This window comes from Palaemon carinicauda, chromosome 36 (genome assembly GCF_036898095.1).
Source record: "Palaemon carinicauda isolate YSFRI2023 chromosome 36, ASM3689809v2, whole genome shotgun sequence".
Lineage (NCBI taxonomy): Eukaryota > Metazoa > Arthropoda > Malacostraca > Decapoda > Palaemonidae > Palaemon > Palaemon carinicauda.
The window spans coordinates 22,300,758-22,318,028 of record NC_090760.1 but is presented as its reverse complement, the minus strand read 5'-3'; the positions used below and the strand labels follow the sequence as shown (position 1 = coordinate 22,318,028).

The following is a 17,271-nucleotide window of genomic DNA, read 5'->3' as shown; positions in this document are numbered from 1 at the left end:
TCCGCCAATTTGACCAATACGTCGTCAGAGTTGATGGCTCTGGTAGGGTCACGCTAAGGAACCGGAAGTTTTTGAGACAATACGTGCCTGTCAGGAGTATTCCAGAAGTCCGTACAATTAGAGATGACTATAATCGGAATCAGATTGTACCTATTGCCAATCCTTCGACCACTAAAATGTCTGAGACCATTGCGAAGGACACCATTCCGACAACCAAAAATCCGGACACACATGGTACTCTTCCATTGACCACTTTGCCGTTACCAAGTGGTACTACCCCTAACATTCATTTTGATGTTGCTGCTCCGGAATGCTATCCCAACGACCTCGGTAACACTGCGAATCATCAAGAAGAGATTCCGCCTCCCAATGATAGCACAAACTCTCCATCGCAGTTAACTCCTGCCATGCCAAATTTGGAGCAACGCAAGTCCAGTCGTACCCGTCGACCGCCAGCATGGCACTGTGATTTCGAGATGAACTAGCTATAGTGTCATCATGATCAACACATGACAATAATTGTTTTTCAAGTTTCCGTTCCTTCACATGCTAACAGGAGTTTAGTGTTCATGAACCTATAATTTGGACGTTTAATTGCCACCCAATGTTTTGACATCAGTTTTAAACCGACCTCCACGAGAGACATTTTAAAAGGCCGTTTAAAAACTTGGGGGGAGATAGAGGGTTATAAACATTGAGTTATATACATTGTTCATCATTTATTCTTTATGTTTTATGTTCATTTGAGTTATATACATTGTTCATCATTTATTCTAAATATGTTTTATGTTCAATAATAAAGACATTATTTAGTTAAGGTAAGAAGTTATCTAGCAAGAAGATGAAAATCTTGTTCTAATCCTTCAAGTGATATCAGTTTAAATCTTCTGTTCATGACAATTGTAGTTTTTTCCATCTTTCGACTGTCGTTCCATTAATTATCATTGTATTTTTCCAAAATGTTCAGTATATTTCTTCCTTTTTTACAATAAGTTTATGGTGATGAGAACAATGAAAACAAATTAAAACAAAACAAACAGTTTGTGTTATTATAGTCAGTGACAAACATTACTTCCTTATATTAAAAGGTTTGTTTTAAGAAAAAAAGATTACTCTTGGAGGGTTGGCACATGTCAGTGTTGAGAAACATTTGTATATTTTCTTGCTTTTTAATGATCCCTTTTTATGGTGCCATATTGATAAAACTACCAAAATTTCATGACATTTAATATGGGTATGTGTATTTCATTTCACAGGTTACATTAGTGTATAATGCCAATATGTATGGTATTGATGAGAATGAGTTCGCCCATCAAGTGCAAGTTGGTGTTGCTGCAAGCACAAGTGTAGGACCAGCTGAAAATAAGCCTCAAGGCATGACCCAAGTGCTTATCCAGGGAAATCAAGTTGCCTTTATTGCAAAACTTCTCTTAGGTTAGTATATTTCAGTAATTGTAAATGTAAGCATGTGGATATACTGTACATTATATTCCAGTTACTTTCAGGGGTAAGAATGTTGGATACATTAGAATTAGCATTTATTTTGATGAATCATACCTGCAAATCATATTGCTAATTTTCTGGAAGCACAAACTTCTCGATCTTAAAAACAAAAAGAAAAACTTTTTTTCCCGCCCTTATATTTCATTCTTATAGGCTGCAAGGGGAATTTTACATCTGTCAGCCCCCAGGAGCAAAAAAAACTCAGTACCTTATAGCATTTTATTGCATTAGAGAACACTCACCCTACTTTACTTTACTTTGATGGCTGCTTTTCCGGTCCCATACAGCAGGGGAACCCCACTCTCTACAAGAGCTCCACTGTCGCTTTACCTTGTTCGTTCAGAGTATTTAACGTTTTGTATCGCCTATTGTTCATTTACTGTTAAATTGTCACTGTTGTATGACTGTTGAAATAAGAAACTTTTCAGTTTCCTCTTGAAAGCCTTAATGTCTTCAATCATTCAAATGTTTCGTGGGAGCTTATTATATAGTCTCGGGGATGCATATTTAAAGGCTTTGGAGCCTAAAGTAGACATAAATCTAGGTTCCAACAGTTTAAACTTTTTTAAAGCCATCTGTAACTATTCTCATGTCGACACATTTTGTTGGCTGCACAATATGTAGCAATTCTTTTAAGTATTTTGGATGCCCGGTTCTGATAACTTGGTGGGTTATTGTACATATTCTAAATTCAATTCTCGCTTTAATCGGCAACCAGTGTAAATTGATTAGTATAGGGGTGATCCTTTCTCTAGGTGGGACACCTTTTGGGTGATCCTTTCTCTAGGTGGGACACCTTTTATCAGTCTTGCTCCTGTTTATTATGTTTTGTAATTTCTTAAGTTGCACTTATGGTAAATTGTAATAGATAGAGTTGCAGTAGTCAATCCTGGTAATAACACAATTTATCACAAGTTTCTTTACAGAATTTTTGTCCAGGTACTTTTTTATAAACACAATATTTCTTAGATGATAACCAGCAGTTTTTATTACATTATTTATTTGGGCATTTAGAGACAGGTTACAGTCAAGAAATACAAGAAATACACCTAGGTCTCAACTTTACTAGATATCGGCACTGAGTCATTATTTATGTTCATTTGAATATCATCTAAGTTTCTCGCGCTATTTCTCTTACCCACCACCATGAATTCAGTTATGTTCTCATTTAATTTTAGTTGTTTAAATGTCATCCATTCTCTAACACTATCAAGGATTCAGTTTAGAGTTTCAGTAGTGTCTTATATATCATTTATGGAGAAGTAAAATTGTGTGTCAACTGCAAATAGTTTGAACTTCACGCCATGCCTTTGTAGCATTTTGATGGACCAATAGTATAGATGCAGAATAAGATTGGGCCAAGTACACTCCTCTGGGGTACCCCTCTGTTTAAGGGTTCATATGATGAATAAGAGTTTCCAATTTGTACACAGTAATTTATACCAACTAAGTAGTCTTTTAGGTATTCAAAGGCTTGATCTTCAACGCCGATGGCCGTAGATCATTTAGTAGCATTTCATGCACAACTGTATCAAAAGCAGCACCGAGATCGAGCAGTATTAAGATACCACATTTGTTGTCATCCATCATTTCTAGCATATCATTTACAACAGAGCAGATGGCTGTCTCCATAGAGTATAGTTTTCTGTAAGCAGATTGGTTGTCAGGCAAAACTTCTATTACTTCTAAGTGGCTGACTAGTTTACATATTCAAGCACTTTTGAGACAAAGGATAGATTTGAAATAGGTCTATATGAGCTTAATTTCTGGTAGCCCAGTGCATTTTTCAGAACTGGTGTGACTATAGCCATTTTCTCAGATTTAGGAAACTTACATTCATCAATGCTTGCATTTGCTATTCTCATTGTTATTTCGGCTAGACCAGAAAACTCTCTCTCTCCAATTACTTCAGATATTGGCATAGGATCGTGCAGCTTGTTTTCTTTGCTCTCTTGATAATTCTGGTGATGTCATCTTGTGTTATGTTGTTAAATTGTATTAATTTTGTCTGTGTGCCTGGTGTATCATTAATCTGATGTTGAGTATTTACAAATGACCTGGTTATATGTTTAATTTTGTTTTTAAAGAATGCTAGTAAATTATTTGCTAGTTCCTGGTCACTGTATCCATCAGGTAGCTTCTTTTTCTTTTACATTACCTGTTAACTGTATACCATTCAGGAGACGATATAACTTATTTATGTCTGTTGCTGCTTCGAGGATCTTTCTCTTATATTATTCACCTTTTTTCCTTCTTAGTAGGTAGTTATATTGACATGCAGCAGTTTTGTATTCTACCCAAGTACTTTCAGTTTTTAACCTATTCCACTTTCTTTCTTTACATCTTTTTTCCCTCTTTTTTACCAAAGTCTCTCCATCAAACCAAGGAGATTGGTCTTTTACGGTTATAATCTTTCCCATCGATGGGCACATGGTATCATATTAACTTTTACTCACTTTATTGTAAGTGGTCATAAGACAGTTAGCACACTTAGCTCCTAACAGACATTGGTCATCATGATCACAGGGAATGTTGATAGCATCATTTATTTTCTTTGTAACTTCTTCAATAAATGCAGTAGGAGAAAAATTTTCTTTATGTCTAAAGTTTATTTTCTTTGCTAATGCATGTTTTTGTTGAGGTAGACTAAACGTAATAAGTTTGTGTACTGGGGAGATAGTACATTTCTCTTCGACTTTTATATCAGATACAATGGTATTCATGTTATCACTTAGAACTAAGTCTAGCGTATGCCCAGTTAAAGTAGTTGTGCAGTCGACATTATTCACTAGTTGATATGATTCTAGTAACTCACTAAATGCCAAAGCGTCAGGATTTGATGCGTCATCCATCCAAAAATTGAAGTCTTCACAGATAACTAATTCATTTTTCTCCATGATAATCATCTCAATGAGAGCACCGAATTCTTCAAGAGATACAAGCGTTTGTTCTAGGAGGTTTGTTGATTGTTACAAAGGATATTCTTCTATTTTTTGGCGTAAATTTTATTTCTATATATTCAAAGCTTGTTACACTAATTTTTTTCAACATTTTGAGATTTGAGTAACTTCTTTGAATAAAGAGTCCGACAGCTCCACCTTCTCTCGGTATGTGAAAGAAGGCATGTGTGGGGGCATCATTTCAGTGATCTTTGCCTTGTCCAAGTTATTTAGCCATGTTTCAGATGGTGTCAGGCAAATTTCTCGAAACCAATTGCACGAAGGTAAATTTCTCGAATTCAATTGACCGAAAAAAAAATTCTCGAACTATCATTTTCTCGAATGTCAATTACTCGAAAACAAACAAGTAAATTTCTCGAAAACAATCGAAAGTATTCCATAAGCGCCAAAGACCAATTTATAAAGAGGCCATTAGCATTCTAAACGCTTCTCATTTAAAAACACTTCTGTTTACAAAATTCTGAATTTAATTTTTCCTATAATATTTTTTCCAGTAGTCTCAGCCCATCAAGATGGAAGTAACGTATGTCGAGAGTGAAAAAGGAAGGAAGAAATTGTGTTTAAATGGATATTTATATATCAAGGACAAAGGAGTAAATAACAAAATTTATTGGAAATGTGAAATGTGCAAGAAATTTAAATGTTCTGCTCGTGCTATCACTATCGATGATAATATAGAAAAAGAGAGTGGTGACCATAATCATGCAGGAGACGGTGCTAAAGTCGAAGCTGCCAGAGTCCAAGAAAAAGTGAGAGAGGATGCATTGAATAGTAGGGATACACCCCATTATATAGTGTCTTGTGCTTCAATGGGGGTAAGTGGGGCTGTTGCGCTGAAACTGCCATCAATATCAAATATTAAGAGGAATATACGAAATATACGAGCTAAGAAAAATTATGTCCCTGCTTTGCCCGATTGCCAAGAAGATCTTATCATCCCGGAAGATTTTACCAAAACTCACAAAGGAGAACTGTTTCTTATGTATGACTCGGGTCCCACAAATGATCGTATATTGATTTTTTCAACACAGAGAAACCTCGATTTACTAGCACGTTCAGAGAACTGGTTCGCTGATGGTACTTTTAAGACGGTACCTTCAATTTTTTTTCAGTTGTATACAATACATGGTGTGCATTCAGGAAGTATCATACCCCTCGTTTATGCACTATTACCGAACAAAACTCAAGAGACCTACAAAAGATTCCTGCAGATTGTAAAAGAAAAAATCCCAACATTTGAGCCAGCCACAATAATGATTGACTTTGAATTGGCCATGATTAGAGCTATAGAGCATGAATTTCCAAGGACAAAATGCCGTGGCTGCTTTTTTCATTTTTGTAAATCTATTTATCGAAAAATTCAAGAAAATGGCTTCAAAGTACGGTACGACACCGATGCTGAATTTGCTATTCAGATTCGCCTGTTATCTGCGTTAGCGTTTGTACCAGTGTTCAAGGTCGAAGAAACATTTGAATATTTAATTGAAAATGAAGTTTTCCCCGCTGAACTTCAAAGTGTGGTTGACTCTTTTGAAGATACATGGATCGGGCGGCCGCATAGAAATAACCGTAGACGTGCTCCTTTCTTTAAACATGAATTATGGAACTGTTTTGATTATGCTATGGAAGAAATGCCCAAGACAAACAATGCGGTCGAAGGCTGGCATTACGGCTTCGAACAGCAATTAAGTGCTTGTCATCCATCCATCTGGAAATTTATACAAGGATTACAACGAGAACAAAGTCTACAGGAGTTACGAATTGAACAATATTTGGGAGGTGTTGGTATCCCTGTAAGCAAAAAGAAGTATCGTGACTGTGCAAAAAGGTTGCAAACTATTGTAATGAATTATGACGAAGAGAGGCCTGTAGAAGAATATCTACGAAGTGTAGCATACAACATTTCATTTTGATTGATTAAATTTTAATCTTTATTTTTTTAACTATTCTTACCTATTTTGATTGCAACATACAATAAAATTATAACCTTTGTATTTTTTTCATTCCTTCGTTTACAATAAATTTTTAACCTTAGTGTTGGTCAACCCAAAGGGATATATTTTTCCTTTAAATTCATGAAAATTTTTCCCATCAATTTTCTCGACAAAATAGATATCATTTTTCGAGAAATATGGGATTCGAGAAAATGATAGTTCGAGAAATTATTTTTCGAGCAATTGGGTTCGAGAATTTGACTTTCGAGAAATTGCATTCGAGAAATTTACCTAAAACCGTTTCAGATAATGCTAGTATATCTAAATATTTCTTGTTTATCAATTCTCGAATTTGAACTGTCTTATTACCTACAGATTGTATATTTACATAGCTACAGTTTATGACATCCCTAGTAACCATGATCAGTATTTTCCGCTAGTCTTTTCAATTCCAAGTCAAAAGCATCGTAGTCTCTAGAATTTACTGTGTGGTCACTTGGTCTGTTTAACTTTGTGCAGTTTATACACCTTGACACTTCCGAATTACACTCCCTGGTGGAGTGTCTCCCTGAACATTTCCCGCAGACCTTATCTTCATTCTTAGACTTGCAATCTTTTTCAAAATATCCATACCTCTGACAGTGGTAGCAGGTGATCACGTGGTACCTATCACATATGTTATAGATACCCCATCGTAATGAAACTTTGTCCCCATTATCATGAATAGCCCTCCGAACTTCAGGATCACATTTCAGCACATGGTGGGTTGTGATTCTCGATAACAAAGTTACTTTTGAGAAACACATTAGGTCTGTCTTCTTCAATTGCACAAAAAGTCATGGCTTATTGACAAAGATTTTTTCAAGATTTTCAGTGATCAATTTATACTGAAGAAATATTTTCTTTCATTCTACCTTGTTTCGAGTATTGTTCTCCTGTCTGGTCTTATGCTGCTGAGTCATCTTAATTTGTTGGAGAGGGACTTATGGTCTATCAAATTACTAATTCCTGATCTAAGTAATAATCTCTGGCACTGTCGTTTAATTAGTTCGTTATTCATGTTACATAAGATTTTTTATAATTCTATCCATCCTTTACATTCAGATCTTCCTGGACTGTAGCTACCCTGTTCGTAATACTAGATATGCAGTTAATTCTAATAGTCGAGCCTTTTCCATCATGAGTCTCAATACTACACAGTATTCTAGAAAATTTATTCTAGCTATGACCAAGTGGAATGATCTTCCTAATCGGGTGGTTGAATCGGTAGAACTTCAAAAGATCAAACTTGCAGCAAATGTTTTTATGTTGAACAGGTAAACATGAGTCTCTTTTTATAGTTTCATGTATGAAAGATCTGTTTAATGTTGTCACTGTTGTTAAAATATTTTATTTTAATTGTTCATAACTTTTCATATAGTTTATTTATTTCTTAACACTAGAGAGTTATTTTGTCTTTTGACAGGTTAGATAGTACTACAATAGATCCCCCTTTCTGGTTACGGCTCATTTCATCCTTGCCGACACCTATTTTTCACACATTCTCCTCTTTCCTCATACACTTGACCACTGAAATTACCAAACAATTCTCCTTCTCTCGAGAGGTTAACTACTGCACTGAAATTGTTCAGTGGCTACTTTCCTCTTGATAAGGGTAGAGACGCTGTAGCTATGGTAAGCAATTCTTTTAGGAGAAGGACACTCCAAAATCAAACCATTATTCATGTTGAGATACTACTGCTAGAGTTATGGGGTTCTTCGACTGGCCAGACAGTACTAAATTGGATTCTTTTCTCTGGTTACGGTTCACTTTCCCGTTGCCTACACATGCACCGAATAGTCTGGCCTGTTCTTTACAGATTCTCCTCTGTCTTCATACACCTGACAACATTGAGATTACCAAACAATTCTTCTTCACCCAAGGAGTTAACTACTGCACTGTAATTGTTCAGTGGCCACTTTCCTCTTGGTAAGGGTAGAAGAGAGACTTTAGCTATGGTAAATAGCTCTTCTAGGAGAACACTCCAAAATCAAACCATTATTCTCTAGTCCTGGGTAGTACCATAGCCTCTGTACCATGGTCTTCCACTGTCTTGGGTTAGTTCTTTTGTTTTAGGGTACACTTGGGCAAAATATTCTATCTAATTGTTCTTCCTCTTGTTTTGTTAGTTTTTATAGTTTATATAAGAGATATTTATTTCAATAATGTTACTGTTCTTGAAATATTTAATTTTTCCTTGTTTCCTTTCCTCACTGGTGTATTTTCCTTGTAGGAGCCTCTGGGCTTATAGTATACTGCTTTTCTGACTAGGGTTGTAGCTTAGCAATTAATAATAATGATAATAATAATAGTCTTGGATAGTGCCATAGCCTCGGTACCATTGTTTTCCACTTTCTTGGGTTAGAGATCTCTTGCTTGAGGGTACAATTGGGCACTCTATTCCATCATTTCCACTCTTCCTCTCGTTATTTTGAAGTTTTCATAGTTTATATATGAAAGGTTTATTTTTAATGTTTTTAATAGTTCTTAAACTTCTCTTGTTGTTTTTCCTTATTTCCTTTCTTCACTAGGCTATTTACCCTGTTGGAGCCCTTGGGGTTATAGCATCCTGCTTTTCCAACTCGGGTTGTAGCTTAGCAAGTAATAATAATAATAATAATAATAATAATAATAATAATAACCTCACTTGGCTATTTTCCCCTATTGGAGCCCTTACGCTTATAGCATCTTACTTGCTTTGTAACCCCTGCTCATCACATAACTTGAAGCTATTCTTTCAAGATCTCGGGACTCTTGAAAGCACGTGGGTTTTTGAAGTGATATACCAGCAGTGGCTTGATCTTGTAATCACTGCTGGCATTAACACACAAGGCTAGAGTCAACATATCTTTCATGGGTTCATGGCCCAGCAGTTTCTTCTCTTCTGCTGTAATAAATGTCCTCCGTGGCATCTTTTTCCAAAAGAGGCCAGTTTCATTGAAGTTGAAGACTTGTTGGAGTATGTAACTTTCCTTAGCAACAAGCGAGGCAAAATGTTCAATGTACTCCTCCGTGGCTTTCACATCCGAACTCATAGTTTCCCCATGCCTCACAACTTAGTGGATCCCAGTTCACTTGAAAAGTTATCAAACCAGCCATGACTAGCTTTGAATGTCTCCACTGGCCCTGATGTCTCCCCACTCTCAGCTCCTTCCTTTTGTTTCAAATTTTCATAGATTGCTCTGGCCTTCTCACAGATGATTGTCTCAGTCACACTGTCTTCCACCATCTGCTTTACTTTAATTCACAACAACAGAAGCCTCTCCATCTCGTCATTTACATCAGTTCATAACTTGGAGAGGATGGTTAGGCCTTTGGAAGGCCTTGTGCTCTTAATAGCATCCTTCTGTTTGAGAATGGTACATATCGTCGATGTACTCTTCTCATAATGGCGGGCCAACTCACTCACACGTGCACCCTGCTCACGTTTTTTCGATAATTTCATGCTTCACCTCTATCATTGTCATGCGCTTTTCTTCTCACTGCTAATGTTTCCACTCGCTTTCTTTGGACCCATCAATTGTTAGGATGATTGTCTACAAATATACGTTAAAATCACGTAAATAACACAAACAACACGGGAGATGCTCGGAGATGCATACAGAAGTCGGAGATCACATGAAATGATGGAGTGATGCGAGCTTCGAGAGCCCCAAAGTGCTCGGCCACCTAATGTCAGCATCTGTAAGCGTGCTCGTATCACAATGCAAAATTTTGCTTGCCGGCTTGCTCGTATCTCAAAATGCTTGTATTTTTAAGCCCTCGTATGTCAAGGTATTACTGTACACATACAGTGGTACCTCTACATACGAATTTAATTCGTTCCACAACCAACTTCGGATGTAGAAAATGTTCGGATGTAGAAACGAATTTTCCCAGAAGAATACATGGTAATTCATTTAATTCGTTCCTCAGCCTAAAAACCCATAATAAATCCTTAATAAATGGCTACACATAATTACACATAACAATAACATAACTGCATAATATGAAAGAAGCATGTAAAAAAGATAATTATAAAGAAATAATAAATAAAAAATGTGTTTTATTGCCACTTTACCTTAGAGACAGGCCAACGCAGGTGTAGGATTTGCTACGCCAGGAGGAGACGGACAATCGGCGAGAAGGTAGACATGGTGTTAACATGTTCTTTAAATAAATACTCTCTCTCTCTCTCTCTCTCTCTCTCTCTCTCTCTCTCTCTCTCTCTCTCTCTCTCTCTCTCTCTCTCTCTCTCTCTCTCTCTCTCTCTCTCTCTCTCTCGTTCTTCTTCACTGTTAGTGTTAGAGACGTCTTAATTTTTTCTGAGAGAGAGAGAGAGAGAGAGAGAGAGAGAGAGAGAGAGAGAGAGAGATTAAACAAAAATGAGAGATTAAACAAAAATGTTATTTTTATTAATAAAATAAATTTTTGAATATACTTACCCGGTGATCATATAAGCTGTCAGCTCTGCTGCCCGACAGAAAAACCTAAGGACAAAATACGCCAGCGATCGCTATACAGGTGGGGGTGTACATCAACAGCGCCATCTGTCGAGCAGGTACTCAAGTACTCCATGTAAACACAGAACCAATTTTCTCCTCGGTCCACTGGGTCTCTATTGGGGAGGAAGGGAGGGTCCTTAAATATATGATCACCGGGTAAGTATATTCAAAAATTTATTTTATTAATAAAAATAACATTTTTCAATATTAAACTTAGCCGGTGATCATATAAGCTGATTCACACCCAGGGGGGTGGGTAGAGACCAGCATTACATGTTTACATTATTAAGAGCTAAGTATTTTGTATTTCATTTTAGCAGTTATTCAAAATAACAAACATAAAATAAATAAGTACCTGGTAAGGAAGTCGACTTGAACAATTACTCTGCCTTTTTAAGTACGTCTTCCTTACTGAGCCTCGCGATCCTCATAGGATGCTGTGCGACTCCTAGGAGCTGAAGTATCAAGGGTTGCAACCCATACTAAAGGACCTCATCAAAACCTCTAATCTAGGCGCTTCTCAAGAAAAGAATTTGACCACCCGCCAAATCAACCAGGATGCGAAAGGCTTCTTAGCCTTCCGGACAACCCAAAAACAACAATAAAAAACATTTCAAGAGAAAGATTAAAAAAAGGTTATGGAATTAGGGGAATGTAGTGGTTGAGCCCTCACCCACTACTGCACTCGCTGCTACGAATGGTCCCAGGGTGTAGCAGTTCTCGTAAAGAGACTGGACATCTTTAAGATAAAAAGACGCGAACACTGACTTTCTTCTCCAATAGGTTGCGTCCATTATACTCTGCAGAGATCTGTTTTGTTTGAAGGCCACTGAAGTTGCGACAGCTCTAACTTCATGTGTCCTTACCTTCAGCAAAGCATGGTCTTCCTCATTCAGATGGGAATGAGCTTCTCGTATCAACAGTCTAATATAATAGGAAACTGCATTCTTCGACATAGGTAAAGAAGGTTTCTTAATAGCACACCATAAAGCTTCTGACTGTCCTCGTAAAGGTTTAGTTCATTTTAAATAGAACTTAAGAGCTCTAACAGGGCACAAGACTCTTTATAGTTCCTTTCCAACCAAATTAGAAAGGCTTGGAATATCAAACGATTTCGGCCAAGGACGAGAAGGTAGTTCGTTTTTGGCTAGAAAACCAAGCTGCAAAGAACATGTAGCCGTTTCAGATGAAAATCCGATGTTCCTGCTGAAGGCGTGTATCTCACTGACTCTTTTAGCTGTAGCTAAGCAGACGAGGAAAAGAGTCTTTAAAGTGAGATCTTTAAAGGAGGCTGATTGTAGCGGCTCGAACCTTTCTGACATAAGGAATCTTAGTACCACGTCTAAATTCCAACCTGGTGTGGCCAAACGACGCTCCTTCGAGGTCTCAAAAGACTTAAGGAGGTCCTGTAGATCTTTGTTGTTGGAAAGATCTAAGCCTCTGTGACGGAAGACTGCTGCCAACATGCTTCTGTAACCCTTGATCGTGGGAGCTGAAAGAGATCTTTCCTTCCTCAGATATAAAAGGAAGTCAGCTATTTGAGTTACAGAGGTACTGGTTGAGGATACTGATACCGACTTGCACCAGCTTCGGAAGACTTCCCACTTCGACTGGTAGACTCTAAGAGTGGATGTCCTCCTTGCTCTAGCAATCGCCCTGGCTGCCTCCTTCGAAAAGCCTCTAGCTCTCGAGAGTCTTTCGATAGTCTGAAGGCAGTCAGACGAAGAGCGTGGAGGCTTGGGTGTACCTTCTTTACGTGTGGCTGACGTAGAAGGTCCACTCTTAGCGGAAGTGTTCTGGGAACGTCCACTAGCCATTGCAGTACCTCGGTGAACCATTCTCTCGCGGGCCAGAGGGGAGCAACCAACGTCAACCTTGTCCCTTCGTGAGAGGCGAACTTCTGCAGTACCTTGTTGACAATCTTGAACGGGGGGAATGCATAAAGGTCTAGATGGGACCAATCCAATAGAAAGGCATCTATATGAACTGCTGCTGGGTCCGGGATTGGCGAGCAATAATTTGGGAGCCTCTTGGTCATTGAGGTTGCAAAGAGATCTATGGTAGGTTGGCCCCATGTGGCCCAAAGTCTCTTGCATACATTCTTGTGAAGGGTCCATTCTGTTGGGATGATTTGACCCTTCCGACTGAGGCGGTCCGCCATGACATTCATGTCGCCTTGAATGAACCTCGTTACTAGAGACAGGTTTAGATCTCTTGACCAGGTGAGGAGGTCCCTTGCGATCTCGTACAACTTCAGAGAATGGGTCCCTCCTTGCTTGGAGATGTACGCCAAGGCCGTGGTGTTGTCGGAGTTCACCTCCACCACCTTGCCTAGAAGGAGGGACTTGAAGCTTTTCAAGGCCAGATGAACTGCCAGTAGCTCCTTGCAGTTGATATGTAACGCTCTTTGCTCCGCGTTCCAGGTGCCCGAGCATTCCCGACCGTCTAATGTCGCACCCCAGCCCGTGTCCGATGCGTCCGAGAAGAGAACGTGGTTGGGGGTCTGAACAGTCAGTGGCAGACCCTATCTGAGGTTGATGTTGTCCTTCCACCAGGTCAGTGGTGACTTCATCTTCTCGGAAATAGGGATCGAGACCGCTTCTAGCGTCTTGTCCTTTCTCCAGTGAACAGCCAGGTGAAATTGAAGGGGACGGAGGTGCAGTCTCCCTAACGCAATGAACTGGTCCAGTGATGAAAGCGTCCCTATCAGACTCATCCACTGTCTGACTGAACATCGGTCCTTCAGTAGCATGTTCTGGATGCATCCTTGGGCTTGACTTATTCTGGGGGCCGACGGAAAAGCCCGAAAAGCTTGACTGTGAATCTCCATCCCTAGGTACACTATAGTTTGGGATGGGACCAGTTGGGACTTTTCCATATTGACCAGGAGACCCAATTCCTTGGTCAGATCTAGAGTCCACTTTAGATTCTCCAGACAGCGACGACTGGACGAAGCTCTTAAAAGCCAGTCGTCCAAATAGAGGGAGGCTCTGATGTCTGCTAAATGCAGGAATTTGGCAAAATTCCTCATCAGTTTCGTAAAGACAAGAGGCGCCGTGCTTAGGCCAAAGCACAGGGCTTGAAATTGGTAGACAACCTTCCCGTAACGAACCTTAGAAAAGGTTGGGAATCTGGGTGGATGGGGACGTGAAAGTAAGCGTCCTTGAGGTCTAAAGAGACCATCCAGTCTTCCTTCCTGACCGCTGCTAGAACAGACTTTGTCGTCTCCATGGCGAACGTCTGCTTGGTGACAAAGACATTCAGAGCACTGACGTCTAGCACCGGTCTCCACCCTCCTGTCTTCTTTACCACTAAGAAGAGACGGTTGTAGAAGCCCGGGGATTGATGGTCCCGGACTTTGACTACCGCTCCCTTTTCTAGTAAGAGAGACACCTCTTGCTTCAAAGCTAGTCGCTTGTCCTCCTCTCTGTACCTGGGAGAGAGGTCGATAGGAGTCGTTGCTAGAGGGGGCTTGCGCAAGAATGGGATCTTGTACCCCTCTCTGAGCAACTTCACAGATTGTGCATCTGCGCCCCTGTTCTCCCAGGACTGCCAGTAGTTCTTGAGTCTGGCTCCCACTGCTGTCTGAAGAATGTGGCAGTCAGACTCTGCCTCTAAAGGACTTGGTACCTTTCTTCTTGCTCCCACGTTTCCCTTCGGCACGAGCACCTCCTCTGCTGGAGGCTCTGCCACGAAAGGGCGGAATGAATCTTGACGCTGTTGTATCCATCCTGGGTCTAGACATGGAAGGCAAAGGGGTGGCTTTGCGTGCAGATGACGCAACCAGGTCATGCGTGTCTTTTTGAATCAAGGAGGCAGCAATCTCCTTGATCAACTCCTCTGGAAAAGGCACTTCGAGAGAGGGGCAAACATAAGCTCCGACCTCTGACATTGAGTTACTCCAGCTGACAAGAAGGAGCAAAGGTTTTCTCGTTTCTTGAGGACCCCGGAAACGAACGAAGCCGCAAGCTCACTGGAACCGTCCCGTATGGCCTTGTCCATGCAGGACATAATGAGCGTGGAAGTTTCCTTGTCAGAAGGGGAGGTCTTCCTGCTCAACGCTCCCAAACACCAGTCCAAAAAGTTTAAACACTTCGAACGCTCTGAACACTCCTTTCATCAGATGATCTAAATCTGAAGGAGTCCAACAAATCTTGGAGCGTCTCATGGCCAGCCTGCGGGGAGAGTCTACTAGACTTGAGAAGTCGCCCTGGGCAGAGGCAGGAACTCCCAAGCCGAGAAGGGTACAGTGCGCATGGGTGGCGGGACTCTCACAGCTGGAGTGCGGGAGAAGGTAGCCTCAGCGTCAACTGGACGCTCAACCGTGGTTGGTTGTAGGCTAACGGGTGCAGCGTCAACCTTCTCCGCACGAAAGTCCTGCATTAACGATGACAACTGTGTCTGCATGGTCTGCAGCAAAGCCCACTTAGGGTCTACAGTAGCAGGTGCGGCAACAGACGGTGTTACTGCCTGTTGCGGTACCGCTTTGCCTCTCTTAGGAGGTGTGCAGTCATCTGAAGACTGCAGCGAGTCCGAACTGACCCAGTGGCTACAACTGGGCCGTTGGACTTGCGCGGAAGGGACCTTGCGTTTGAGAGGTCGTGAGACCTTGGTCCATTGTTTCTTCCGAGAAACATCTTCCGCAGACGAGGAATAAATGGGCTCTCTCGTCTTCTTGTGGGTGGGGCGATCTTGGCAAGATACGTCCGAAACCACGGAGGGAACGTCTGTCCGCTGATTAAAGCCTGTCGAACCCTTTGGTCGTACGACATTGCTTCTCCCCTGGGCTTGGGAGCTTGAAAGAGGTCCCGGACTGGGAGGACGACAGGCACGAACAGACGCACCCTCAAGCGCAACACTAACACTTTTCACAACACTTCCACTCACTAGGTCACTACCCACTGCACTCTTACCCTTCAACTCCCTGACGTCTGCCATTACGGTCACTCGCCAATGACTCGACTCTCTCACCCAGAGCCTGGATGGCACGCATCATATCTGCCATCGAAGGTTGTTGAGTGCTAGAAGGGGGATCAGGAGCAACCACTACAGGGGAAGGAATAGGTTGTGGGGCATGGGGAGAGGAAAAATCAACTGAGCGAGATGAACTCCTCCTGACTCTATCTCTCTCTAGCCTACGTGAATATTTAAGGAATTCGAGAAAATCGAATTCCGAAAGCCCAACGCATTCCTCACACCGATCTTCCCATTGACAGGATTTACCCCGACAATTGGAACAAATGGTGTGCGGATCGATAGAGGCCTTCGGAAGACGCCTTGAACAGTCCCTAGCACTACACTTCCTGTATTTAGGGACTTGAGAAGGGTCAGCCATCTTGAATTAGTCAAAGGGGGAAATTCAAAATCTATCCAAGTCGTCAACAAATAATCCAAAATTCAAACAAAGAATGCAAGGAAGTATTGAAGATAACCTCTGCAAAGCGAAAGCTAATAACTAGAAATGAGTACTTCACCAAAATCTGTGAAAATCAATCCAGTAAGCAACAGCGTATTTAGTAGGTCTTGCCGGTGGCACGACAGAGAGAAAATTGGTTCTGTGTTTACATGGAGTACTTGAGTACCTGCTCGACAGATGGCGCTGTTGATGTACACCCCCACCTGTATAGCGATCGCTGGCGTATTTTGTCCTTAGGTTTTTCTGTCGGGCAGCAGAGCTGACAGCTTATATGATCACCGGCTAAGTTTAATATTGAAAAATGTGTTGTGTACATATGATTTTTAACAGCGTTAACGAGTTGAAAGACAGTTAAATGTAACTAAAAAAACAATATCAGCGAATCTGAATTCCTTTATTAACTAAAACAAATATTGATACAAACACACTCGTGTACGTATGTGCAAACACACACACGCCACGAGGAGACACGATCGGCGAGGAGGTAGAGATGATGACTGTGATAACATACAGTAACTTACACTACGGAAATTTTAATCTAACTTAGCCTATTAATTTTTTTTTTTATTTTTATATTTCATATTTTTCAATTTTTTTTTCTTTTGATTTTTTGTTTTCATCACACTCATTGACGAGTTACGGTATGTTATCGCCGTCACCATCTCTACCTCTTCCCCGACCGTCTCTTTTACTGCGTAGCAATTTTTGCACCTGTGTGTGTGTTTGTGCATACGCACACGAGTGTGTTTGTATCAATATTTGTTTTAGTTAATAAAAGAATTCAGATTAGCTGTTATTACTTTCTTAGTTACATTTAATTGTTTTTCAACTTGTTGACGCTGTTAAAAATCATATGTACTCTAAACACATTTTTGTTTAATCTCTCTCTCTCTCTCTCTCGGAAAAAAAATAATAGACGTATCTAACACTATAA

The 17,271-nt window shown here is 40.3% G+C and overlaps 1 protein-coding gene across 5 annotated transcripts in view; it reads left to right on the top strand.

The window, feature by feature from the left end:
- The window catches only part of LOC137628806 (eukaryotic translation initiation factor 2D-like), a 301,426-nt gene extending 299,972 nt beyond the window's left edge, over positions 1-1,454 (top strand). For all 5 annotated transcript variants that reach the window (XM_068360030.1, XM_068360031.1, XM_068360032.1 and 2 more), the window contains exon 12: positions 1,257-1,454. In XM_068360030.1, coding sequence (XP_068216131.1) covers positions 1,257-1,439 — 183 coding nt within the window. In that variant the 3' untranslated portion in view covers positions 1,440-1,454. The remainder of the gene's footprint in view (positions 1-1,256) is intronic.
- The last annotated feature ends 15,817 nt before the right edge of the window (positions 1,455-17,271 follow it).